The 27,719-nt window shown below is 37.9% G+C and overlaps 1 protein-coding gene across 3 annotated transcripts in view; it reads left to right on the top strand.

The window, feature by feature from the left end:
• Positions 1 to 2,428: 2,428 nt before the first annotated feature.
• SYNPO2 (synaptopodin 2) overlaps positions 2,429 to 27,719 on the top strand; it is a 167,081-nt gene continuing 141,790 nt past the window's right edge. For 2 of the 3 annotated variants that reach the window (XM_003929738.4, XM_039479094.2), the window contains exon 1: positions 2,479 to 2,758. In XM_003929738.4, the coding sequence (XP_003929787.2) occupies positions 2,654 to 2,758 (105 nt within the window). In that variant the 5' untranslated portion in view covers positions 2,479 to 2,653. Of the gene's footprint in view, positions 2,759 to 27,719 lie in introns of all 3 variants that reach the window. The other variant, XM_010340351.2, reaches the window with a different exon arrangement.

The following is a 27,719-nucleotide window of genomic DNA, read 5'->3' as shown; positions in this document are numbered from 1 at the left end:
TTCCATGGTGTATATGTGCCACATTTTCTTTATCCAGTCTATCATTGATGGGCATTTGGGTTGGTTCCAAGTCTTTGCTATTGTAAATAGTCTCAGAGCTAATATTTTGTGATGTCCCTTGTAACTACTTTTTAAAGGAAAGACTGGGAAAATCAATTTGCATTTCAGAAGGGAATCAGACTGAGGATTACTCTCTGACCCTTATGACCTTCAAAGGGTCTCCTCCAGTGCTACCATCTCTGATTTCATTGTCCTTACTTCATTGATAAGTCACAAATAAAATCACTTGATGCCTTTGGCTTCTAGGGAGCATGGGCTGTGTAAAATGTTAATTGTACCACAGGTCCTTAGATAATGCCATTTTATTCAACATTGTTTCATGATAACATTGATGAGGAAAAAAATATATTTCCAGCTGGGGCCACTGTATGTATGCAGTCTGAATGTTCTCCCCATGGCTGTATGGGTTTTCTCCAGGTCTTCTGATTTCCTGCCACAACCCAAAGCTGTGCTTGTGAGGTAAACTGGCATGTCTAAATGGTCGCCGTCTGAGTGTGTGTGTGCCTTCTGATGGGCTGGCCAAGGCTGGTTCCTGCCTTGTGTTCTAAGCTGCAGGGAGAGGCTCAAGCCACCAGAGACCCTGAATTGGAATAAGTGGGTTGGAAGAGGAATAAATGTATGGATACAAATTATTGACATGTAAAAATTCGTAAAATATATGATAATCACACAAATGCAAGACAACAAATGATATTGTATGAAATTGCTCAGTGAGCCTGCTATATTTGCCATGGTTTTGACTTGCGTTGTGACAGGTGGTACTCCTTATAATTTTCTCTTTGCAAACATTTATTCCTTGATTGAATCCACTACCACTACATCTGCCCTCACTCACTGATTCACCAAAAATTGGGTCAATGATTATCTTGGTTTTATTAATATTTCTTACATGCATGTATAGCTGACATTTATTTCCATGTTTAATATTAGAAGTGTTTAAATCTTTATTTAGAAGTTTGGTGATGTCATGTTTTTATCAATTGGTCTATGGTAAAATTGGTTTTAAAGTCACAGTTTCCATGAACCTATCTGTGACGTTTTAAGTGAGGACTTACTGTTTATAGAGCTTCCTGGTGCTCCAACAGGCAGCGTGTCTGGAAATCACTTTTGTTTGATACCACAATTAACACAAACTAACTTTCCCAGGCTCTTCTTTATTTTTAGTATGTTTTTATGTGGATGAACATTATGGAAAATAAAAGGATTATGGGAAAATTTAAATATCTCATTTGTACATTTTTGGCAGATTGTATTCAGATTTAAAACATTTAAATATTTGGAATATACAAAATCTACTTTTTTTTTTTTTTTTTTTTTTTTTTGAGATGGAGTTTCACTCTTGTTACCCAGGCTGGAGTGCAATGGCGCGATCTCGGCTCACCGCAACCTCCGTCTCCTGGGTTCAAGCAATTCTCCTGCCTCAGCCTCCTGAGTAGCTGGGATTACAGGCACGTGCCACCATGCCTAGCTTATTTTTTGTATTTTTAGTAGAGACGGGGTTTCACCATGTTGACCAGGATGGTCTCGATCTCTTGACCTCGTGATCCACCCGCCTCGGCCTCCCAAAGTGCTGGGATTACAGGCTTGAGCCACCGCGCCCGGCACAAAATCTACTTTTATACTGGACCACCCAGATTCATGACATGTGATGACAAATATAAAAATAAACCTGTAGGTGACATTGTGCATTTTATGCAGTTGACCAACTGTTGGGTTTAGGTTTAAGAAGATCAGCAGGAAGAAAGAAAATAAAACACGTTAAATTTAACATACCCAAATCTATGCAATATATGTAGTTATAAGAACTTACTTTTCAGGAGAAAAATTTGTATTAATTTTTCTCTCTTTCTCCCTTTCCCTGTCTCTTCTTTTTCTCCTTCTTTAGATAGATGTTTCAGAAAAGTACTTTTCAGAGTTGCAGGTTTATTTGAAAAATGTGCTTTCTTTTGTTTCCTCTTATAGCATTAATTCAGCAGGCTGCAGACAGAAAAGTAGTAACTTAACTCACTTTAACTCTTTTTTGTCTGTTCCCCTCATAAATGTGGCAATTCTCAAAACATTTCTTTGAGAGACTCTAATCCTCTAGCAGTTGAATTCCCAGCGCTCATATTTTAGGACATCACTCATGGCGTGGAGATTAAAACTTCATGTGTCCTTTACTATTCACATAATTATTAAATGGAAGGTTTTCAATTAGACCCGTTCCCTTAACTGCTTGGATTTAATCCGTGAGTGCCAGGGAACTTTGCTCTCCCTTGAGTCCTCCTTTCCCTTATCTCGCCCCACGTGGGGACGTGCTCCTGTGTGTGAGGCTGCTTTCCTTTCCCTGAAGGTGGGCCGAGCAAAGGAGAGTGACGCAAGAGTGGGCTGTGTCCTGGATGCCGCGAGCGCCTCTGCCTCCTTGAGAATGAGCCCATCAGCCGCACAAATTCGCAGCGGGCGTCCGGGGCAGCGGTCGCAGCCGCGGCGGAGGCTCTGCACTCCCGAGTCCTGCGTCCTCGGCAGGCGCCCGAGGCTGAGCGCGCATCCTCCGCCGCACCCAACCTTCGCCTGTCTTTTCAAGCTCTACATGCTGCCCAACTAAAAGGAAAACATGGGCACAGGGGATTTTATCTGCATTTCCATGACTGGAGGGGCGCCCTGGGGGTTCCGACTGCAAGGTGGCAAGGAGCAGAAGCAGCCCTTACAAGTTGCAAAGGTAGGACCTGAACGAGGTATCGCGGCTCTGTGCCGGGAAGCAAGGAATGAAAGCAACCTGTTGATGGTGTTTTCAAGTTCTGATGCAGAAGTCTATGCATTAGTTTGATTTTGCTGCGGACATTAGATTTTTCTAGGATGTGAGTTGTTTTCTAAGAAAGGTTGGAGAGCAATGGACCACATTCTATGTAATTAACTTGCAGTTGATGAGGGGTGGGTGGGAAGAATGCCATATTTATCAGCTGAGGAAAAAGACCTCGTTAGTTATGTTCTTCTGACAACCAGCAAGACGCTGGGGAGCGTTCCTTCCAGGCAATATTAGAATGTTCAGTTGAGTTATTGTTTCATGTCACTTCACTCGGCTCTGGCAGAGGAGAAACGCTCAGCTCAGCGTAACTATTTTGCTTGGCTATTTTGGGGACGCTTATATAGTGTTGGTAGTGATATTTTTATGCAGCATTCACGAAAAGGCCAATTTTGGGCAATAATTTTAAAAGTATGATGAAATGTCATAAAACCTAAAAGAGTACCCTTTTAAGGATTTGACAAATAAGTCCAAAAATCCAAGTGCTGTATTCTTTTTCATGTACTCTTTTGGTCAAGATATCAAAAATAAACTTAGAAGATAATCTAAATTATTAGAACTAACTAAGAGGTAACTTGGTAACGCAACTAATAACGATCTAAGGTGCTTTATGGTTTTTTTTTTTTTTTTTTTTTTTTTTTTTTTTTTTTTTTTTTGCCGTTAGATTGCCTGCGTCACCAGTTAGCCCAGGGGGATCTGGAATTCTCTAATTGGCATTCAGCTAAAATGAAATTTAAAATGCACAAAACTAAGCAGACTTTTACCTGACTTTATCATCAAATTGCAAATTTTGGTATTGTATTGAAGAACATGAAAGTACATAGGATTAATTTTCTATTTTAAAGCTTATATTAAAAATCGGTATAGATCTTTATGAAATACATGGGCCACTGCCTTTGTAGTTATTGTTTCCTTTTGGCTTTTACTTTTTTTTTTTTTTTTTTTAATGTCCCTTGTAAAGAAAGAAGTTTCTTTAAAACTTCTTTTTCCTTCCAGGCATCCATCTGAAAATCCTTTTGTAATGTGATGGTGGAATCCTGCCACCTAGTGAAAATCGCAAACATCAAGAATGAAGCATAAAACAATAGGTGGAAAGCAGAGTTTTTATAACTGGGAAGTTCCTCCGGGGTCTCCAGTTCAACCCATGAATTTTAGATGAGGAAAGAGCCCAGAGATGTTAAGTAACTTGCCTTGAGTTTTCACCTTGGAACTGGCAGAGTGATTAAAGGCCCAGAAAGGTGATTTTGTTGGATTTCTTTAGGAGTCAATAGCAGGCAACCTCAGATAAAATATGAATGCCCAATTTAGCATATATAGAACTCACAACACTGAAGCGGATTTGTCCTGAGTCTAGAATAGCAGCTGGCTGGCTCTAGTTATGAGATTTGGGTTCTAATTCCAGCTCTGATCTAACTTGCAGCCTGGCCTTAGGAAAATCTCTGACCCTTCCTGTCTCATCTGGGGTGTGTGTGGGGCTGGGGGCGGGGAGGAAGGAGAGACAAAGATTTTCACTTAGGTAGTGAAGAAGTAAGTAAGAAATTGGACTGTGCAATCTACAAAGCTCTGTCTTGCTCAAGTATTCTACGATCCTGATAATGTACAGTTTTAGAATCACTTGCCTACTGATTGAAATACGGGGACAGAAGTGGCTGAGGGTTATTGTTCTCTGGTGGCTCTTTGGCAGCCAGGCCTGAAGAGTAGAGTGGGTAGTAGGTTTCTTCTGAGTTCTCCATGTGCCAATTTCAATGTGGAATCTCCTTGTGGCGATTCACTGAAGAGCTAAGGCAGATGGCTGGGAAAGGGTGCTGTGCAGGAGTTTCTCCGCTAATGGCATCTCTATTGCCAGGATTCAGTGAGGTTGTTAGGCTATGTCAGAATCCAGTCCTACACTCCCCCCAAATCATCCTTCCTAAAATACCCAACAATATATTTGTGGTTTTCAAAAGATCATTATTAAAGCATCTAGATGTTTAATTTGCTTTTGTAGTTTGTGATAGTATAGTTAGAGCTCTAGATTGTAAAATATCATTATGAAAATTATCTGTAAGTTTGCCTTAATTCCTGTGTGTTTGTGTTTGTAAGAGAGGCAGAAAGAGAGAGAGAAAGGCCACAGTCTACAGTCTACCTTTTGTCCGTATGTTAAAAAGACTAAAGAGCTGTCTCAAGTAGATGTAAGTTCTAAATTACTGTTTCAATGCACATTTTTGGTGATAATTTTCTTTCTTTTTTTTTTTTTTTTTTAGTTCAAATGATTATATTCAATTTCTTATACTAGCATTATTTGTGGTAGAAATCCCTTGGAACAAAATGCTTATCACTTTCTCTGTTATCTAGGCCATTGCCTCACTAGGATCACTGTATTTTATTTAAAACATTAAGTCAATTCGGTTCTAGTCATGGTATCTCATTGAGTTCAAGGCAACGTGAGTGTTCCTTGGGCACAGACTTTCTCTTCTTGTAAGGACCGGTGATAGCTTATCAGGGCTGGATGCAAGGAAAGAAAAGGCCAGAGAGATGGTTGCTGTCACATCAAATGCTCACAGTTTTGAAGAATTTCCACAGAATTAATTTGGGAGTTGAAAGAAAATTAAAATTTTCAAAGAAAAGAAAATTTCAGCGAGTGCTTGAACCATGACCCTTAAAATGGGAATGCTGCAAAGCAGTTCTGTAGACAATAACATATTTTGGTATGCTGTGAAATATGTAAGTATTTAGATTTTTCATAATTCTCTACAGAGTAAAACTCTAACAGGTTGAAATAATGCAAAAAATGAGTTTAATGTTATTAAGTATAATCAGAAACTGAATGACTTTATAATTCCCAATAAATATCCTTATAGTGACATATTTGGTCACTTTTGAGATATGTTCAAACATGTTTAGTTTTTGGTTAGCTGGTTGAACTATATACAAACTCCAAATTTAAAAGATAAATAACAGGAATATGTATTATCAAAACTTGTCATTGAGATTTAAGCTCAATGCCATGAAATCTGTTTTGTTTTAAAAAGTAAACTGAATTTTTAAAAGGCCCAAATAATCAGTAACATAAGCTTGTTTTTTTAAATGTTTATATATCTTTTAATTTATATTCCAAATTTATGTGATGAGAAGCAAACATTTCTAACACTGAGTTATACCATAATACTTTGCAAAGTATATTTTCAAGAGATTATACACAAACAAATTTATCCAAACAGAAAACCCCACTGTGTGTGCAGATAGCTTTACAAAAAGAATGTGAGCACTTCTGCTTTGCAAAACTCTGTCTTTTGGGATGTGTACTTACCTGGCTCTGTCTCAGAACATGCTTTTGGCAAATCATTTTGGAAAATCTTCATATGAAGGAGTGGGGAGAAATTTTTGTTTCACAAAATATCTTACCTGCAATTGAAAAATTACTCACATTTTGAAAATAATTAAGAAAAACAGTTGAGACTGTTTACCCTTTATATTTTTAATATAGTTATATGTTTTTATATAGTCAGAAATTTATTTTTTCTTCAAACCTTATACACCACTATAGTATGTACCACTAGAGTATGTATTCTCCTATTGAATTTAGTTCAAAGTTTCAAATAATTGTTCATTAAAATTGAGGTGACATAGTATAATCCTTCATTTCATAAGGCCAAAATTGATTTAATAATTCTTATCAATGGTTAAGCTATAAAAAATGATAGGATTTGATTTTTCTTCTTCCTCATTGATGGAAACAGGTGCCTGAGAGAATAAAACTAGATTAAAGTTGCCCCAAAAGGAAAGATTATTTTTAAAAAAATATAGTTTGTGTCCAACCCTGATTTAATTGATCTAGAGTTCATCTTGGACACCAGGATTTGTAAATACTCTGAAGGTAATTCTGATGTGTGGTCAAGATTCACAACCACTGCTATGGAAAGTTGAGGCCAAAAAAATTCTGATATTCTACTGCACAGTATGTGACTATAGTTGATAATAATGTATTGTAAATTTCAAAATAGCTAAAATAGAGGAGTTTAAATGTTCTCATCACAAAGAAATGATAAACATTTGAGGTGATGGATACATTAGTTAGCCTGATTTGATAATTCCACAATGTATCCGTGTTATCACTACATCTCATTGTACCTCATAATACATACAACTATTATTTGTCAATTAAAAATAAAACAAAACTTAAAAAAAGAATATAAGTACCACATGCTAACCAATTGCACACACATGTTTATTGCGACACTGTTCACAATAGCAAAGCCTTGGAACCAACTCAGATGCCCATCAGTGATAGACTGGATAAAGCAAATGTGGCACATATACACCCTGGAATACTATGCAACCGTAAAAATGGATAAGTTCATGTCCTTTGCAGGGAGGGACATGGATGAATCTGGAAACCATCATTCTCAGCAAACTAACATAAGAACAGAAAACCAAACACCGCATGTTCTCACTCATAAGTGAGAGTTGAATAATGAGAACGCATGGAGGGGAACCTCACACACTGGGGCCTGTCAGGAGGTGGGGGTCAAGGGGAGGGATAGCATTAGGAGAAATACCTAACGTAGATGGTGGGGTGACTGAGGCAGCAAAACACCATGGCACTTGTATATTCCTCTGTAACAAACCCACACATTCTGCACATGTACCCAGAACTTAAAATATAATAAAATAAAATTAAAATTTAAAAAGAATATATATATGATTATATCTTATACATATTTTGCTTGTTCATGAAATTATCATCGTCAATCATCTAAGATTCTTTACTACTCTGTTCTATAATTGTCATGAAAATTCAAGAAGAGGTTAAAAAAATAATAAAGTTAAGGTCAGCTAGGTCCCCACAGGGCTTACTGAGGGGTGGTGGCACAATATGTCCTCTCTGCCCTTCCCCACTGCCCCTCTCATAGTCAGCTTAAGGGGAAGACCAGAGAGAGGCTAATTATTGTCTGAGTTTTTGGCACTGTGAGCAGTTCATAATAGTGGTGGGAGAATTTTCCCTTTCTGAAGCCAGAATGGATGGGCTGCCTGGGTCAGTGGGAGTGGGGAAGAGTAGGTATTGGGAAGCTCCAAAATGATTACTGCAAAGATTAGGGCAACTGGCAAAAAGGGGAGACTAGCAGTTTATTTTCTGGTAGTTTGTCTTCTCCCTCTGTGGACTTGCTAGCCTGCCTAGTGCCTTCCTAAGTGGAAGTGGGTGGAGAGTGTAGGAGGAAAGTACGGAAAATAAAACTGGAGAAAGATGCAGGGGGAAGGAGAGTAGGAGAAAAGGGAAGAAGAAGAGAGAGAGGGATAATATGATTTGCTTGAAAAACAGCAATCGCTTTTGTTTAATACTCGATACAAATTCGGAGTTCTTCTAAGATGAGGATTCTATACTCTGACAGTAACATTCAAGAAACACTTCTCCAGGCTAATTGAAACTATACATCTGTCTAATAGTAAAATGCATCCTGGGATACTAAAGTACTGATTCACTTTTAAGAAGGAGGAGGAGGAGGAGGAGGAGGAGGAGGTGGAGGAGGAGGAGGAGGAGGAGGAGGAAGAAGGAAGAAGAAGGAAGAAGAAGAAAGAAAAAGAGAGGAGTATTAACAGAATTCCTGTTAGGCCTAGTCAAATTTTCATTCATTCTGCCTAGAAATAGTAGTTTCAACATGACCATCAATGGAAGTTGCATGAGTTGGTGATAAGTTTTCAGGACTAGCATACATAAAGAACACAACTGATATGAACCTGTGTGACGTAACTGGTTTTTTTAAGGAGCATCAACTCATTCCATTACAAACATATATTTCTCCCAGTAATTTCTTTCAACCATGATGAAGACGAATTCCTTTGTTAGTAATCTTTTGGGCAGATCTCTTGCATTTCTGGGGGCTTTTGATTATGAAAACAGTCACCTTTAATTAAAGCTTCAATCAACTATCTGACTCCAAACTCTCTCCCTAGTAATCGTGGCCAGGCTTGTGGCTCCAGGGTGTGGCATGGAAAAGGAGGATGTCTGCTTTTTACCCATATCCCTCTAGTCTCTCCAAGGTTGAGTTGAAGAGGAAAGGGGAAGATAGATATATTTATTCATAACTGAATGAGGTGGTGTTTCTCTCTTCTTTGGTTGTTATGCTTCTCTGGTTAATGTTGAGTGGCCATTAATGTCCTCTCTGAGGCTGGTGTCCAAATTCTGGAGCACATGTATGGTTTCTTCTGGGAGAGCTGGAGGGCCTCATTATTGCACAATCCTCTAACACAGGAAATCAGGCTTCTGACAATCTCTTCTGTACCCTCTACAAACCCACTGGTTCATCAAGATACCAGCTTGCTCCTGCTAGACTCTGGCCTTTCTGGGTAGGGCCTTAGCAAGATGGCTAAAATCTAACCACCTTTTATGATAGTCACTCATCCACAGGAAATGCAGGGATCCTTGCCTTGTCAAATGAGTAAGTCGGTATCCAGTGTCATTGTGACATACACCTTACACCTAACTGGATATTTTGCACATTTTTTATAGTAATCACATCTTAATGCAGCTTCCAAAATAATTTAACTTCTTTCTGTCAGTTAGTGTTCAAGAATATAAATTAATTTATATATTTGATTAAAAATACTTTACATGTGTATATCTTATAATTTTCCAAGTGTCTTAATATATGTTATCTTTTGAAACATCAATTCAGTTGATAAAATTTTATGACTCAGTTTATAGATTAAAAAAATAGATCCTGAAAAATAAATTAATTGTAAAAAACATTATATAAAGAAGTCCAAAGTTAAATATAATTCTTTCCTTCTAGTAGGAGCATCATGCTACTCTCCTGCATTAGCTGGATAAAAGAACAGGCTTTCGCTTAGTATTGCTGAAAATTGCAATAACTTCAATACAGGGTTTGAATGAAATAGAATCTCACCAAATCTAAGCTTAATTCTTAAAAATATTGATAACAAATTATTCCCTTTTTAATGGGCCTAAGGAAAAGGATTACAGGCAACACATCTCTAAGATAATGTTCAGTGAGAGAAAGACTGAAAAGGGAACCAGTCTGCTCATCAATAAACCTGAAGTTTTGGACTTCAAGTTATGGATTCCAAGTTTATTATGTCTTTTTTTTTTTTTTTGAGACAGAGTTTCGCTCTTGTTACCCAGGCTGGAGTGCAATGGCACAATCTCAGCTCACCGCAGCCTCCGCCTCCTGGGTTCAGGCAATTCTCCTGCCTCAGCCTCCTGAGTAGCTGGGATTACAGGCATGTACCACCATGCCCAGCTAATTTTTTGTATTTTTAGTAGAGATGGGGTTTCACATGTTGATCAGGATGGTCTCAATCTCTTGACCTCGTGATCCACCCGCCTCAGCCTCCCAAAGTGCTGGGATTACAGGCTTGAGCCACCGTGCCCGGCCTATTATGTCTTTTCTAACAGATTCATGATGACACTGAGTTCAATGAGGTTCTTATAAAATACAGGAAATGGAGAATTTCTGAAACAGGTTCATTAAACAATTCTGAAGAGTAAACACATTCATGAAGTTAAAAGACCCATCTGAGAAAGAAAATAACATTTTCTCTTTTAGGGGATATTTTATTGTTTGACAATCTCATTGAGAACGTATTTACAGTTTTGGATTATTTTAGGCACCCAATGTTTTTGATTTGTCCATCATTCTTTTTTATTTTTCAAAAGCAGAGATGGCCAGAGTCTCAACAAACTGTGTCTTCAAGTCTTTGTGCAATTCTTTGCATGTGGCAGTTTATTGGATGTAGTTTTCTTTAACTAGCACATAAATCTGATGTGTTTCAGATAAATGAACCGCAAAATGTGGTGGATATGCCATTTGGAACATTGTGAATGAAAAATTGCATCTCTATATAATGTAACAAATAACTATTTTCTAACCATTGGTCTTTGGTTTTTTATGACCCTACTTATCAATGACTGGCTTTTCCTCTTGTATTTGGAAGCAGTGTGGGTACTGAATTGATAAAACAATGAGGATCAGCTTTCCTGAATGGAATTATGGATTGATGTCTGTATTGGTTCATTTTCACACTGCTGCAAAGAACTATTTGAGACTGGGCAATTTATAAAAAGGAAAGAGGTTTAATTGACTCACAGTTCCACATGGCTGGGGAGGCCTCAGGAAACTTAAATCATGACAGAAAGTGAAGGGGAAGCAAGGCACATCTTACATGGCATCGAGGGGGGATGGGGGAGAGAGAGAGTGAAGGGGGAACTGCCAAACGCTTTCAAACCGTCAGATCTGGTGAGCACTCACTCTAATGAGAACAGTATGGGGGAAACCGTGCCCATGATCCAATCACCTCCCACCAGTTCCCTGCCTCTACACATGGGGATTATAATTTGAGATGCAATTTTGGTGGGGATACAGGGCAAACCATAGCAATATTTATTTATTTATTTATTTATTTATTGAGACGGAGTTTTACTTTTGTTACCCAGGCTGGAGTGCAATGGCGCGATCTCGGCTCACCTCAACCTCCGCCTCCTGGGTTCAGGCAATTCTCCTGCCTCAGCCTCCTGAGTAGCTGGGATTACAGGCACGCGCCACCGTGCCCAGCTGATTTTTTGTATTTTTAGTAGAGACAGGATTTCACCATGTTGACCAGGATGGTGTTGATCTCTTGACCTCGTGATCCACCTGCCTCGGCCTCCCAAAGTGCTGGGATTACAGGCTTGAGCCACCGCACCCGGCCTCATAGCAATATTTTATCTGATTCTACCTATAGATACTATCCCTTCCTTCACCCTTCTTCCTTCATCCCCTTTAACAAAATTTACCTTCTTGAATTTCACCTTTTCAGGACATGTTATTTTTATGCTAGGAAATCTGTAATCATGACCAATGAGTGTCATTTAACCCCAAATATCTTGTTGCATTTAATAGTATCTTCTGGAGAAAATTTTATTTAGGAAACTCATATATGATATTTACTAGGTACCAGGTGCTTCTTGAATCACCTTTTAAATATAATGACAGAACTGTGAGGTTACCCTTAGGTAAGATCCCCATTACAGGGGCCCAAAGAGGTTAAGTGACTTCTCAGGTCACATGCGTAGTGACCATGAGAAGATCAGAGCTGGGGTTCACAGCTAAAGAGGATGGATCCAGGGCTTGTGTTCCAAGCTCCTACACTTTGGGTCTAGGATAGTCACTTTGGGCCTTGGGTAGTTTGAACAAGTTAAGATGGGAAGATGGCATCTCAACAAGAGCATGGTGGAAAGATTTTTTTGACCCTTAAACCAAACCTGCTTTCCTTGTTCTGACATTAAGTATAATCTCACTTAATATCAAATCATTTTATTTGAAACTTTTATTTCCAGAATGAATAGAGTAGGAAATCGAATAGAAATAGGCTAGAAACTTTCATAATTCTTCCTTTTGAATGATAGTTTTTATTTTATTTTCATAGCAAGATTTTCCATGTCTTCTTGAAAAGTGTGGCATGATACCTTGTTTTTGAAGCAAAACTTTTGAGCCGTTGACCATTTTTGAGAATTTTGTCACGCAGTTCAAGACATACTAGGGGTGAAATTATTAAGAGTTTATGAATCCAATGTGCTTTGCTGGCAGTCTCGTTACTTACTTTCTATCTCCTCAGTAGCTCCTCCTCCATTTCCTGCCCTGTATTCCTGCTCATTATCATCCCGGCTCAGGCCCTCATTTTTGTCTCTTAGATAATTATATTGGCCCTGCTACTGGTCTCCTTGTTTCTGGTTTCACATTCCTTGAGTTCATGCTACAGAGAGCTGCCAGAGAGATTTTTCTAAATCACCTGTTGTATCACTGCTTAAAATACTTCAAAGGCTTCCCATCACTGTCATCAAGATAACCATAACATTGTTTTTATCTTATGTGAAGACATGGGTTAAGCACTTTAGGAATTATTTCAGTTCTAATATTCCTACTATCCGCCCCCCCTTTTTTTTAAACAGTGGAGGAAATTGAGGCTTAGAGAAGTTAAGTAAAAAACTGTTGATCATTCAGCTAGCAAATGGCAAAACCAAGACAGAAGCCAGTTTGATGACAAAGCCCATGCTCTTAGCTGCCACCCTGCAGTGGGGCTTGTTTACAGGCCTAACGCCGCGTTCCGTGCTCTCCATGATCTGGGTGCTCACAAACTGTCCAGCCCCATCACCTGTCACCCTCCCAGAAGTGCATTTAGCTATTTGAAAATACCACCGTTCTCTCAAACGCTGTTCCTCTCTGGCTGCTTCATCCCTGCTGTGTCCTTGGCTGGAATGCTTGTCCACCCCATCGCCTGGCACCTTCCCTAAAATGCTTGGAGAAATGTTACTCACCCTGGAAGAATCTGTTAAAGTCAGTTATCTGAGAGGTTTGATTCAATTGTCTAGTCCTAGGTGAGCACTTGCTCTTCTGTGTTCCCATGATCACACATGGCTTTCGCCTTGAGCTCCCATGTGCAGCCTGACGCTGAAGCTTTTGTTCACAAGTCTTTTTCCTTCATTAGACCAGTTGTAGCCTAAAGGTCTAACCAGGCCACTTAAATTAAAACAACTTGGAACATATCCCATATACAGTGTGTATGTACACATATATGAAATATAGTATGTATGTACATGTACCACTGGGCTAATATTTATGTGTAGGAGAAAACTTACCAAAAAGAAAACTTTAAAGCATGAGATAAAAGGTGAAATGAACAATATTTTAAAACTATTTTTATTTTATTTTATTAACAATACAAAAAATATTTTTATTCTCACTATCCAGAACTGTTTCTTTAAGTGAGAACAATGTGGTTGACAGATTTTCCACACTTTGAAAATCTTGGTGTGACCCCATGGGGTGCAATGATTCAAAGGTCTAGTGAAACTTTGTTTCAGTTCTTGAGTTTAAAGACTGTCATAGCTGAAATTATAATCTCTTTTTTTTTTTTTTTTTGAGACAGAGTCTCACTCTGTTACCAGGCACCATGCTGGAGTGCAGTGGCACAATCTCAGCTCACTGCAACCTCCGCCTCCCGGGTTCAAGCAATTCTCCTGCCTCAGCCTCCCGAGTAGCTGGAACTACAGGCACACACCACCACGCCCAGCTAATTTTTGTATTTTTAGTAGAGATGGGATTTCACCATGTTAGCCAGGATGGTCTTGATCTCTTGACCTCATGATCTACCCGCCTCAGCCTCCCAAAGTGCTGGGATTACAGGCTTGAGCCACCGCACCTGGCCTGCAATGATAATCTCTTAATATATGCAGGTACACATTGAAGAAATGAATCACTACCTGATAATCATTTTCATTTTCATTAACAAATAATGCAACTATTTTTGTTGCAATTTGACCAGTAGGTTTTCATTTTCTTTGAGGGAGTCCACCCTTTTTTCTTACATACTAAATGGAATAGGCTACATTTGTATATTTTAGTATTAAACCCTTGCTGTACATTTTATTTGAAAAATATGAAATCGGGTTAGAAATTCTTCTTCCCAGTTAAGTGTGCTATTATGCTGTTTTAAAGAATAATACATTTAAATAATTTCCAGCCCCAAATCACTTAATTATAGAAACATTTTCAACATATTTTCCATTTCTTTTTGAAAAGTTGCTTTCAGAGCAATTCATGTTAGAATTGATAATGGTTTAATCTCATAATATGATGAAGAGTATCCATAGGAGCACGGTGGAAGAGTCAGCTCTGCTGTATTCTTGTTGTTCTGTTGTGCTTGAAATGTACTATCTTTAATTAATAACTTCTTTTCAGAAATATTTTAATATGAATCATTTTGTGAGAGCTGATTTTCTTGAAACTAGACAATTACATAGAAAATCACTTAATCAGGCACTGTAAAGCATACTATATTGGAAAATACTGAAAGAGAATGAACTGATGAGAAACCTCCACCCTGCTGGGAGGTCAGCCCCCTTTTTGGTGAGGTCACCCAAGCACTGGGGAAATACATAACTGCCTGGGCTACAGACCAGATTGGACCAGGATAGCACTGTCAGTCCATATAGTAGTGGATTCAGTGTTAGTTAGTGCTCATCTCCTTTTCATTTTGTAGATAAAAGTAAGTATACATAAGAATCCAGTGGGCTTGTTAGATATTTAGGGGAAGAGCCTTCCAGGAGCCCTGAGACAGAAGTGTGCTTGGTACGGCCAAGGAGCAGTAAAGGTGCCAATGTAGCTGGCACATATTTCATGAAAAATTGTTATAAGAAGTCCAGACTTTCACAATGGTAAAAATGAAAAACTCTCTCTTCTGGGAACTCTGGCCATCATTAAATGATTAACACACTGGTCCTATAAGAACAACTTTGCAATGTGGTCTTCGAATTTCCTCTTCATCCATTTCAGCTTCTCATGATGTAGTAGCCTACTGACCAGTCTCTAGAGTTCCTGTATTAGTCCATTTTCACACTGCTGATAAAGACATACTTGAGACTGCATACTTTATAAAGAAAAAGAGGTTTAATGGACTCACAGTTCTACATGGCTGGGGAGGCCTCATAATCATGGTGGAAGGCAAAAAGCACATCTTACATGGCAGCAGACAAGAGAGAATGAGAACCAAGCGAAAGGGATTCCCCTTATAAAACCATCAGATCTGGTGAGACTTACATATTCGCTACAAGGAGAATACCATGGGAAAAACCACCTTCATGATTTAATTTTCTCCCACCAGGTCCCTCCCATAGCATGTGGGAATTATGCAAGCTGCAATTCAAGATGAGATTTGGGTGGGGACACAGCCAAACCATGTCAAGCCTTATTTAAGTGAATAATCACTATAACTCATAAAATTATAAGAGGTTGTAGTGATACATAACAATTTGGATAAAAATAATATTAGAGTAATCTTTTCTCTTCCTCTGAAATTTATTCTCCCAGTGAGAGAAGAGGAATTTAAAGAGTGTCGAGGAGAATTGTGATAGATAGATCCTGTTTATTTTATAGAGTTTACAGAGTTTTGCTGTACTTTCTTGTGTGTCTTAATTCCAGTCCTTAAAAAAAAGAGAGATGATCCTATTTGGATATAGTTTGGAAACTAGCCCATGGAAAGGACAAAAAATATTTCAATGCTGTTTACAACTTACTGTATAACTTTAAAGACATTTTTCAGAGCTTCAGTTTCCTCATCTGTAAAATAAGGTATTATGTAATGAAATTGTGACCTTTGTAGGTAAAAAATATTGGAATATTACTCAGTTTTATAGGTGAGAAACCTGAGACCCAAGGAGCCAGTTAATAATATAATGTATAAGGCTTTTTAAAGACTGTATATTAAGATGATTTCCTACAAATTAGATAATTATATAGAAATTCACTTAATCAGGCACAGTAGAACATAATATATTGCAAAATGCTAGAAAATGAGCTTATGAGAAAGCCTCTTTCTCTTTCTGTGTACCTGGCACACAGTAATCATTCAGTAAAGGGATTTGTCATTAGTATTGTTATTCTAGAGGAGGAAGTAATTGTCTTCTAAACAAGTTTTGTTATATTCAAAAACTAAGAAAAGCAGTAGTCCAATTCACTGAACTCCAGATATACAAGTAAAATCAAGAGCAAAAATGCCAGATAGAACAACTTTCAATGATACTTTCACCCAGTGCAAGTTTTCATTTTTGATAAATACGACATTTCAGAAAATGTTTGCAGTATCATTTATTAATCAAGATTACTTTTTTATGCAGTTTAATCAGTTTAAGGCAAAGGATACTACAATTATATATTTTATGTGGTCAGATAAAATCAAATGATTGTTCCACTTAAAAGTTGTACAGATTTTTAAAAGGAAATACCTCAAGCTATAATTAATTGCATGTAATTCTGTTGAGCTCTATTTAGAGCAAATGGACTTTCTTTCAGTGTACTAGTCTCTGTACCTCATTTTCCTCATTTGTAAAATGGATCTAGTTATAACACTCATTTTCAAAGATTGTTTTCAGGGTTGGAAATTATACATGCAAATCATTTAGTACTTAGAAAACATTCAGGAGTTTAAAAATTATTAGCATGATTGTGGTTATTCTAATTTTATCTAACAAAGATTTATGAAATTAAGGCGTATCTGCCATCTTCTATTCAGTGATTTTTGAGAACCAGATGTCATTAAAAAGGCTCCTGTAGTCCTTGGGGTCCCACCCTGTGAGGTGGCATTTAATAGTTTTAGAATGTTGCCTCACATTTGCTGAATAACCCATTGCCCTTTAATTGGAAACAGCATATGGAAATCATCACGAAGAGAAGAAATCATTTCAAGTGCTTTGAAAATATAAAAGAAAATAAATTCTCCTTGGTAAGTAAATATAGGACACTGATCTCTGAATAGGAAAATTCTGTGCCAGGGCCTTTGGCAAAGGCTAATGAGGATTTTGTTTCCTCCCCCCCTCCACCCCCACATGCTTGTCTTCTAAATTACAAGACTTTATTACTATATAAGGCTGCTTTTTCTAAGTAAATGATAATACATTCAACTCCTTGGAGTTCTTAGCTTTTTAAACAGTGGTGTTATTTTCATCAGTCAAGATCAAGCTAAAATGAAAATCAAAATCTGTGAGAGTCAGATAATACCACAGAAGTCCCTTTTATTTTGTTTTCTTTCATGAAAAGCATAACATTTTCCATTGGATGGTGCTCAGCATGATTGCTATTAGACTGACTTGGGTAAATATTATGTTACATTTATCGGTTGCTGTAGGGAGTCAAAGTGCAGTGATCCATTTTCAGGTCTCCAATCTTTTGACTGCCAGCCTGCCAGATGGGGAAATGTTGATCAGAACAATTTTATCTCAGTGCAGAGCTGTGGTCAGGGAGAGGAAGTTCATTATTCCTTTCTACTCTCATGCCACAATGACCAGATAGCTTCATGTTGACTAGGTGACTGTGGGTCCCTTTAGCTGCAGACACAGGACTGAGAGTAGACACAAATTTAATTAAGGATTCCATCATGTTATTTATTCCATTATGTTCTTCATGATCTCCAATTACCCTGAGCCTCTGCTTCTCTTTCTTATTTGAGCAGGAAAATTTCTTCTTCTCTCTCTTCATGGCTCCCATTCTCTAATTCCCATTCTTTCTTTATCTAGTTTTTTGAAGTCTCTTCTCCCTGTAGTTTCTTAAGCAAATTGAGACATCAAATCTGATATTGCCTTACCTGCAGAAGAAACAGAAGTGATATGTGTGTGTGTGTGTGTGTGTGTGTGTGTGTGTGTGTGTGTGTGAGAGAGAGAGAGAGAGAGAGAGAGAGAAGAGAATGAACATAGGAAGTCTGGCATAAGTCTGTCTTAATTGATTTTCATGGAACAGTAACAAAGTGGTGTGGAAAGTTATTTTGCCCTTATAGGTATTGTGTGATTTTCTAGGAGTGTGTTTCAACAGTCCAGCACATCTCTCATAGAAAACCCTTTCTCAGGTTTTTAAGACCCTTTACTTCCTTTCATTGTATGTGTCTTCCTCTCTTTCCCCAGCCAGTCAGACTTTTCTGTCCGAGAAGCTTTTTTTGTCTAGTGAGGCTGTTCTCATGTTCTCCTGAACGTGTCATGCTCATTCATCACCCAAGTCTCGAATTCTCACCTGGGTTCAGTTTCCTGGAGCCAAGGGGCAAGGGAGACTGCAGTCATTGGTATGCCTTCTTATTTGACACTTGAACAAATATTATTGTTTTGATATGGCTAATGCTTTGATATAGGGGCTTGTTTCTCATTGGTATTTCTAGTTAAATAATTTGCATTTTTTCACACTTATATTATGTCACCCTGCTCTTTGAGAGCAGGAACAACATCTTTTCATAGCTCTTGGCATTTTCCAAAATAATGCTCTTCAAGGTAAATGGTTAACATATGTCACATACGTATATAACTAGATACTTAAGGCAGGCTGATATACCTATTGAACAGTTACTGAATAAATGAATGAATGACTGTACATCTTTTATTGTTAGTTAAAGAGTGGCAGCTACTGAAAAGCCTGATTTTCTGAGATTTTATCTGATGCTTTTTTTTTTCTTTTTTTTCACTCTTGTTACCCAGGCTGGAGTGCAATGGCGCGATCTCGGCTCATCGCAACCTCCGCCTCCTGGGCTCAGGCAATTCTCCTGCCTCAGCCTCCTGAGTAGCTGGGATTACAGGCACGCGCCACCATGCCCAGCTAATTTTTTTTTTTTTTTTGTATTTTTAGTAGAGACGGGGTTTCACCATGCTGACCAGGATGGTCTCGATCTCTTGACCTTGTGATCCACCCGCCTCAGCCTCCCAAAGTGCTGGGATTACAGGCTTGAGCCACCGCGCCCGGCCCATCCGATGCTTTTTAAAAAATGAGTAACTTATTTAAAGAGTAATTAGAAGAGTGATATATATCTCGTACATGTGTGTGTTCAGATTTTTAATGGAATAATACGTAGTAACAAGAAGCAAATCCACGAGATTCAGTGAAAAGACTGTTGATTGAACTGAGAATCAGGAGACCCGAATTCTAGGTGTGAGTGTAATTTCCCTTGTCTCCACTACCTTAACTGTATCGCTGACACTAACTGGCTCTCTGTTGCTCTATTTATAAAATGAAAAATTTAGAATTGATGATTGTAAAGGTCCTTTTGGTTAGAGCTATTTTAAATCAAGACAATAATGAGAGAAGGAAAATGCCCATGAGTAGTCTTATTTTTTCAGTAAATTTGAAAAATAAAGAAGTGTTTTCTAGAAAGGATAATTATGTATACAGTATTATGTGGGGATTTTATTTGAATTTCTCCAAATTATAATTTGCTTCTGTGTTTTTAAAAAAACAGAGAACTCTCAAAATGCTACCAATTTAATGTGTACTTTGCTAGATCTTTTTTATGCCTAAAATGGTATTGCAGCAAATTCGTATAGAATTCAGCATTTTCCAGTGCAGCTCCTTTATTATTTTATTATTTATATATTTTTTGTAAGAAATAGGTTGCCCGGGCTGGACTGCAGTGGTACCATCATAGCCCACTGCTGTCTCTGACTCCAAGTATTGCTCCCACCTCAGCCTCCTAGGTAGCTAGGACCACAGGTGTGCACCGCCACAACCAGCTAATTTTTTTCTCTATATTTTGTAGATACAGGGTCTCGCTTTGCTGCCAAGGCTGGTTTTGAACTCCTAGTTTCAAGCTCTTCTCCCACCCCAGCTTTCTGAAGTGCTGGATTACAGGTGTGAGCCACTGATCCCGGCCCTTTTGAAATATAAGTGCTTAATTCTTTTCTTTTCCTTATAACTTTTTAAAATAATGAAGCCGTTTCCCACCATACGAAAATATAATCAACATTTCTTTTTAAAAAGTCATTGAGAGTGCATGGATTTAAACACAATTGATATTTTTTAAAATCTAACTTCTTTACGCCGACTTTGGATCCAATAAGATTTATAGCTTTTATGTTTTATTTTCTTCCTCCGCTAGAAATCCCAAAGAAACAATTCATACAGACCATCTTGTATAGTTAAAACCATTCATTTCCATGATTAAAACTGTTACAATACTCTGCCCTAGCTGCCTACTTCTATGAAGCATTCAAATTTGATGAAAATGAGAGAAGAGAGGCTGTGTTTGCCATTGTTCATCTATGCCTTAACCCCTCATTTGGGTAAACATGTCAACGAGAAAAAGGAGTCATTGGTATACTTGGACTTGATTAGTATAGTGCCACATCTCAAAATGCAGTATTTTAATCAAATCGTGGCTCTGGCTCACAAATGAATTCTTTAGTCTATACTAAAAATGCTAAAATAACTAGAATTGAAAATGGCTCTAATTTTTGGAACATAACTCTGACATATTGTCATAAAAGTAATTCAAATATCACATAAAAAGATAAAAATAAAGTAAAAATTATACCAGCCAGAAATACCACATTATTAACATTTTGGGGAGCAACTTTTCAGACCCCTTTGCACACACAACTCAGAGTCACTCTTACCTTCGATTCCATGTAAAAAGAATGGCACTTAATGTGCTTTCTTATTAAGTGACATATCATGGACATCTTTCCATGTTCATAAATACTGATTCCCATCATAATTTTTAATGGCTGTGTAGTATTATATAGATTGACCATAATTTACTTAACTAATTTCATATTGAACATGTAGGTTATTTCTAATTTTTAAACATTACAAATAGTGCTGGGATGAATACTTCTGTATATGTAAAATACATTTGTGTACTTTTCTGATCATCCTTCTGGAATAAATTTCTAAATATGGAGTTGCTTAGTATGAGAATATGCTTTATGATGGCTTTCTTAAAATTATTTCCTTTTATTTTATGTTTTTGTAAATATTAAGAATATGTGAATTACTTTGAAGTCTGTTATTATACATAAATAGAAGTTTTCTTGTCATGTACTTGTTACTCTTTATATTGGCCAATACAGATTTCTCTTGGCTGATAAAATAAGTATATATCAATGTCAAATAATCTAGGTAACATACTTCCATTTCTAAACATTTTAAAATATTAGTGGTGATTTCTAACTTTAAAAAGTGACTTGAAAGGCCGGGCGCGGTGGCTCAAGCCTGTAATCCCAGCACTTTGGGAGGCCGAGGGGGGTGGATCACAAGGTCAAGAGATCGAGACCATCCTGGTCAACATGGTGAAACCCCATCTCTACTAAAAGTGCAAAAAATTAGCTGGGCATGGTGGCACGTGCCTGTAATCCCAGCTACTCAGGAGGCTGAGGCAGGAGAATTGCCTGAGCCCAGGAGGCGGAGGTTGCGGTAAGCCGAGATCGCGCCATTGCACTCCAGCCTGGGTAACAAGAGCGAAACTCCGTCTCAAAAAAAAAAAAAAAAAAAAAAAAAAAAAGACTTGAAAAAATTTTGATAGAAAAAATTCTCACATTTTAATTTGATTAAATTTTCAAATTGTTTCAGGATAAAAAATTTTCATTAATGTGATCAATATTCTAAAAGCAACAGACAGGAAGGTTTTAAAGCTTAGGAAGTCTGGGTTTGCAGCTTTTCATGGAATTATGAAGACAGGAGAAATTTTTAAAAATCTATCCTAAAAATAATTAAATTCTGATATTTCTCTTTTGGGAGATATGTGAAAATAGGTTGCACACATAATAAAGCCTTACAGAACAGGAGTTACAAATGCCATCATACCACTGTCTACTAAGGCTACAGGATCAGTTTCAAGAGAAGCCATTGAAATTTAGATCTTGTAATTAGTTTTTTGTTTAATTCATGAAAGTATTATAAAAACCTTTATTTTGTTTTTAATATAGTTTACATAATTTAGTTTTAATATTGTTTAAATGTCCCTGACCTATCTGGTTGTTAGAAAAAGGAACTTGTTTTTTAAACTTTGTTTAGAGTTTGTTTTTTGAAAAGATTGGGCCCTAGTAACATGAAGTCTTAGAGGAATGAGCACCTTCTGATCCATTGTTCGATTCTCTGGCACTGCAGAAATCCTTGACATGCCCAGCAGCCTGACCTGGAGTCCAGCTCCATGGGAGTGACTCTGCAATGAAGTGTGGGCACGTGGCTCATATGTACCCTCAAACATCCTTGTAACATTAACAAAATATAGCTGTGATTGCTAATTCACCCTAAGGGATGCCTGATATGGAAGAAAAAGCTCCTTTCAGGGTTGTGAAACATCCAGGGAATGCGAGCTGACATACATGTAGACATCTATTCCATTTACGTGGCTTTTAATTGAGTTTTGTCTTGGTAATGGGGCTAGTCTTGAGAAAGCCTAGGCTAAAAAGATGTCTCTGGGGGTATTGACCTACAGGAGTAGATATGTTTGGGGATGTGGGAGAGGGGAGAGCATGTGTGGGATATGAAGATGCCCAGGGACACTCCAGTAGAGAAAGAGTAAGTGGGAACTTAGGAACTGTTTTCCATTAAACTCAATGCATGAATTGTGCCAGAGTCCAGGTGACAATGTGGGACGCAGTGCTGTGGAGGGTTGTTTTCTCACCCTTTCTTCTCATTCATAGACAATTTTGTTAGGGACAGATGCAGAATAAATTGTGGGCCTTGCCCATGCTTGGGAAGGTTGGAGCAGAAGATGTGAATAAACTTATTCACTGTGCATGGAGAAGGAGCAGAGGGAGATGCTGCATCTGCTGCTGGGGCTCTTGAGCCAGCAAACTTGCAATTACTAGTGTCCCGAGGGCATTACCATTACACTTATATCTGTATGATTTCCAGGGCCCAGCCTGAGTCCATATCTGTGACTCTCGACGGAAGTTGGTATCCACATACCAAAGGTTATCTATAAACTAAAACAAGTATAAATGAGACGACGCTGCAGTTGTACAGTGGCATTTACTGATCACTCACAGTGTGTTCCTGCTCTCTCCCGTTTATTGAAAACAGATGACCTGAACATAATTTCACCCCCTTTCCCATTATTTTTTGTTTTCCATTTCCAATGTCTGTTTTACTGTGACCCCCAAATCATTAATCTAGCTAAAGTATTGACGGTTTATCAGTCCCTTCTAGGTTGCTATGTTCAATCTTAGATTTTTGTCTTTGCAGCAATACATGTGGCTATTTCTCACTGTTGTTTTATCTGAAAGATTGCTCCAGGTGCAGCAGAGTCTGACATGCTTCTTCTCCTCTCCTAAACCCTGACTTCTAGCCTCCTTATCACAGGAGACATTATGAAAAAAGCTGTCAGTGGAGAATGAAGTGAGAATGAGATCATTCAACTTTGTTTTTTCTTCCTGTGCTGTGATTTTGTTTTTCCCTCTCTCTTAATTTGCTTCTGACCTTGCATAACATGCCTATACTCATATCTGAAAGAGGTGCGTTGCACCGAGAATTTCCATTTTTACAGCTTTTAAAAATTCCATAATCTTTATGAACACAAATGCTTAGAAGTTACTTAATTATGTGTGTGTGTGTGTGTGTGTGTGTGTGTGTGTGTGTGTGTTTATGGGAAATTGAGGTACTTGAGTATTTCAAGTATGCTGATTTCCAAAAGCAGTATGCTGATTTCCAAAGAGAAGGGTGCTTTTAGGACCTAATGGCTTCAGAGGATTTTCATCAACTATTTTCAGCATTTCATAGAAAAGCTATATTGTTTAAAAGTGTAGCATGTGGGTGGATGAATGTGTGTGTGTGTGTTGGCGGGGGTTGGGGGTGTGAGTATGCAGTTCAATCCAATAGTTCATTTTGAGCTAGGTTGAAAAGAACATTAGAACAAATTCTTGTTTTTCATTTATGTAGCCAACTACCTTTCCTTTGTTTTTCTTTCTTTTTTTTTTCTTTTTTCTTTTTTTTTTTTGAGAATCATCCTTTAAAGTCCGGTTGTTTTCATGATTCCTCTCCAAACAAAGCATGAGTATTTTATTTTCTGAGAGTGTCAATGCCTTGTGCTGTCAAGGCCTGTGCACTTGGTGCTGAATCATATAGTGTTAATTTATTTTAACTTTTCACCAGAGTGTGTAGTTTTCCTTAAAGCAAATGGTGAGTTTCTTACAGCCGGGGAATATACTTTGTATTTGTTTGAGCTGATGGTTTCTCACATATTAAAGATCTTTAATAAGCACCTAAGAGATCTATCCTGGATTTTCCTATTTATTGTCCGTCCTTTACTCCTTGGATAATGGAAAGATAAAACATTTTTGGTTTAAGAAAATCTCATTGATATGAGGATGAAATGTTGAAACAAATGCATCTTTGAGTTATCTGAGATATCAAATCGTTTTATGCTATGCCTAGGTCCATTATCATGGATAATTAGGAATTGCTTGCATTATAACTGCATGAACTGCCTTGGTGAGCTATTAATACAGATTAGTCACAAAGAATTTCTCTGCTCCTCTCTTATAAACTCCAGATGTATGTCTGAGATTAATTCAATCTTTGTTTTCCCCGCTTCACCATTTGTTTTTCTATTGAATCTAGTCACCACTCAAGCAGCTGGAGTGGAAGCACCAGAATGTTCTTCTCTGATGCCTGATCCTTTCGTTCTTTATTTTACTGTTTTATTTTCTTTATGCAGGCATAAAACTTTCTTGGCATGTTCCTATGATAATATTAAAAACTCTATAGTCTTTCTCTATAGTTTGCCTGAAGTCTCTTTGTCAGAATCAAAGGAAAACTATGCATGAAACATCATAAAGGAGGTTTTCCCATCTCACCATCATGGGAAAAAATAGAAGATACCAACATTTAGAAGTTCTTTAGATCATTAATTCTAGGAGTTGAGATGAGACATGGACTAGAAATTATTTTGTTTACAAATCCCATTTTCATTCAGCAACTCCCCGTAATCCCACAATAGAGCTAAATATAATGAACACAGTCTTATATAATAAAGAGAAAGCTCCCTCAAGGCACAGAGATGAATGACAGGTTAAGCCAATTGACAGGATCAAGTCTAGGTGGAAAATAAGATTGATTGAAGAATGCCAATGAATGAAAAATATGGAAAACATTAATGGGCTCATAAAACCTTAGAATTTAAAAGAAATGTCTTTTTTTATATAACCTGCCTCTAAATAGAGGACATCTTTCCACAATATCACTGATAAATAAGCCACTAGCCTTTACAAAAATAGTTCTGATCATGAGACTCAATTAAATCTAAAGAATTAATTGTTGGTCACCATTACCCAAAGAAATTTCTTTATTTGAGGCAGAATCTCACTCTGGTTGCCCAGGCTGGAGTGCAGTAGAGTGAACACGGCTCACTGCAGCCTCAATTTCCTGGGCTCAGTTTAGCCTCTCATTTCAGCACCCCCCCACATTAGTTGGGACTACAGGTGTGTGCCACCAGGGCCAGCTAATTTCTTTTTTTTTTCTTGAGACGGAATCTCACACTGTCACCTGGGCTGGAGTGCAGTGGTGCGATCTTGTCTTATTGCAACCTCTGCCTCCTGGGTTCAAGTGATTCTCCTGCCTCAGCCTACGGAGTAGGTTGGGTCATAGGTGCCTGCCACCACTCTTGGCTAATTTTTGTATTTTTAGTAGACACAGGGTTTCACCATATTGGCCAGGCTGGTCTCGAACTCCTAACTTTAGGTGATCCATCCACCTCAGCCTCTCAAGTGCTGGGATTACAGGTGTGAGCCGCTGCACTCGGCCAAAATGAAAAAAAAGATGTTTAAAAATTTAAGTAAACTCTTTTTCCTTATAACTTCTTATTGATTTAAGCTCTGCCTTTAGTAAAAACTTGACTGTCCACTCCTTTCCATGACAGTTGTTCAAATAAAGACTTTTCTAGAAATTCTAATAATTCTTTTCCTCTAGGTGTCCTTTGAATGAAACGTATCTGCCTGAAAGCCCTAGCTAGAGCAGTACATGCAAAATCCACTTTTAATTTAAAGAATTATGTTTTTGAAGTAGTACCAGCTAGATAGTAGTTCAGAAGAAAATAGGACTTTAGGGCTTTAACTGGGCAAGCTCAGTGTAATTAACACTGAGATTCAGCAGTGATAAAACAATCTCCAGCATCATTAATAGAAAAATGTTTAGCTAAACATCATGGTTATTGTTTTTGTTTGTAGCTTCAGCTTCATTGTTAGAATTATGTTTTCATGTAATTTTCCAAGTTGGGTCTATAACCAGTCGAAGAGTTATTTCAAGGTAAAATCAACCATACTTCCTAGGTTTATAGATTTGAACTAATTATTAGCATCAGCTTCTGATAATCATTTTAATTCGGTAAGCATATACTCAGCATTTGCTTCGTGCAACAGTACTGTATTAGGGTGAATAAGACATTCTTACTCTTAAGCAATTTTCATGGAAAAGGCAGATTTATAACTATTATACAAGATGACAGGGCTTTAAAGGGAGGAATATATTAATATAATGTATTATGAAATATAAATCTTGAAAAATTAATCCTGCATAGTCTCATCAGGGAGCAATAAAGAGACGTGTTAACGTTCAAACTAGACCCTGAAGTCTAAATTGGAAGAAGAACTTTCAGACCTAAAGAGTACCTGGAGCAATGACACAGAAGGCTGGCAAGATCATCGCATGTCAATGAATGGCAAGAAGTCTGCAGAGACTAGAATTTTTCAAGAATATTTCAGTTCTGGTGCTATAGTTTCAGATTCAGTATTGTGAGAAATGTCAGTGAATTATGTATAAAACAGAATTCATACAGCTAGAATTCAAAATGAGCATCTTGAGCCTTCTTTCATTTATTGCTTTGTTTTTGTTTGTGCACGCGTAAAAACTCATTGGTGTGTTCTTGTAATAACGTTCAAAGCTCTACACTCATTTTCCGTAGTTTGTGTGAGGTCTTTGTGTCAGGGTCGAAGGAAAACATTGTGAGAAAAGCCCTAATGAAGATCTTGCTACCTCACCGTTATGGAAAGGGTTAAAAGACACTTTTACAACTTCTGAGTTTATTAACTCGGAAGTCTCTACCTTCTTTCTTTCAAATGTATCATCTTATTCGTTAAAAATGGTTTCTCCCGGCAAACTGACACAAGAACAGAAAATCAAACACCACATGTTCTCACTCATAGGCAGGTGTTGAACAATGAGAACAACATGGACATGGGGAGGGGAGCACCACACACCCCTGGGGTCTGTTGGCGGGGGCAGGGGAGGGACAGCAGCAAGGGGGGCGGTGGGGAGGTTGAGGAGGGATAACATGGGGAGAAATGCCATATATAAGTGACGGGGGGATGGAGGCAGCAAACCCCATTGCCATGTATGTACCTATGCAACAATCCTGCATGATCTGCACATGTACCCCAGAACCTAAAGTACAATTAAAAATAATAATAATAAAGGAGACAAGGGGGAAAAAGTTTCTAAACAGGGAGGTGATATCATCTGATGCATATTTAGGTAGATGATTGATGGCAAAGTGGCAGTGGGCCAAGGGGTAGAGCTTGGAGAATGGTGATTACCATACACCAGGTGAGAAAAATAGGATCCTAGATCAGGCACATAGCACCAGGGTTGAAAAGGAAGAA

This window comes from Saimiri boliviensis, chromosome 3 (assembly GCF_048565385.1).
Source record: "Saimiri boliviensis isolate mSaiBol1 chromosome 3, mSaiBol1.pri, whole genome shotgun sequence".
Lineage (NCBI taxonomy): Eukaryota > Metazoa > Chordata > Mammalia > Primates > Cebidae > Saimiri > Saimiri boliviensis.
This window is presented reverse-complemented; position numbering and strand designations above follow the sequence as displayed.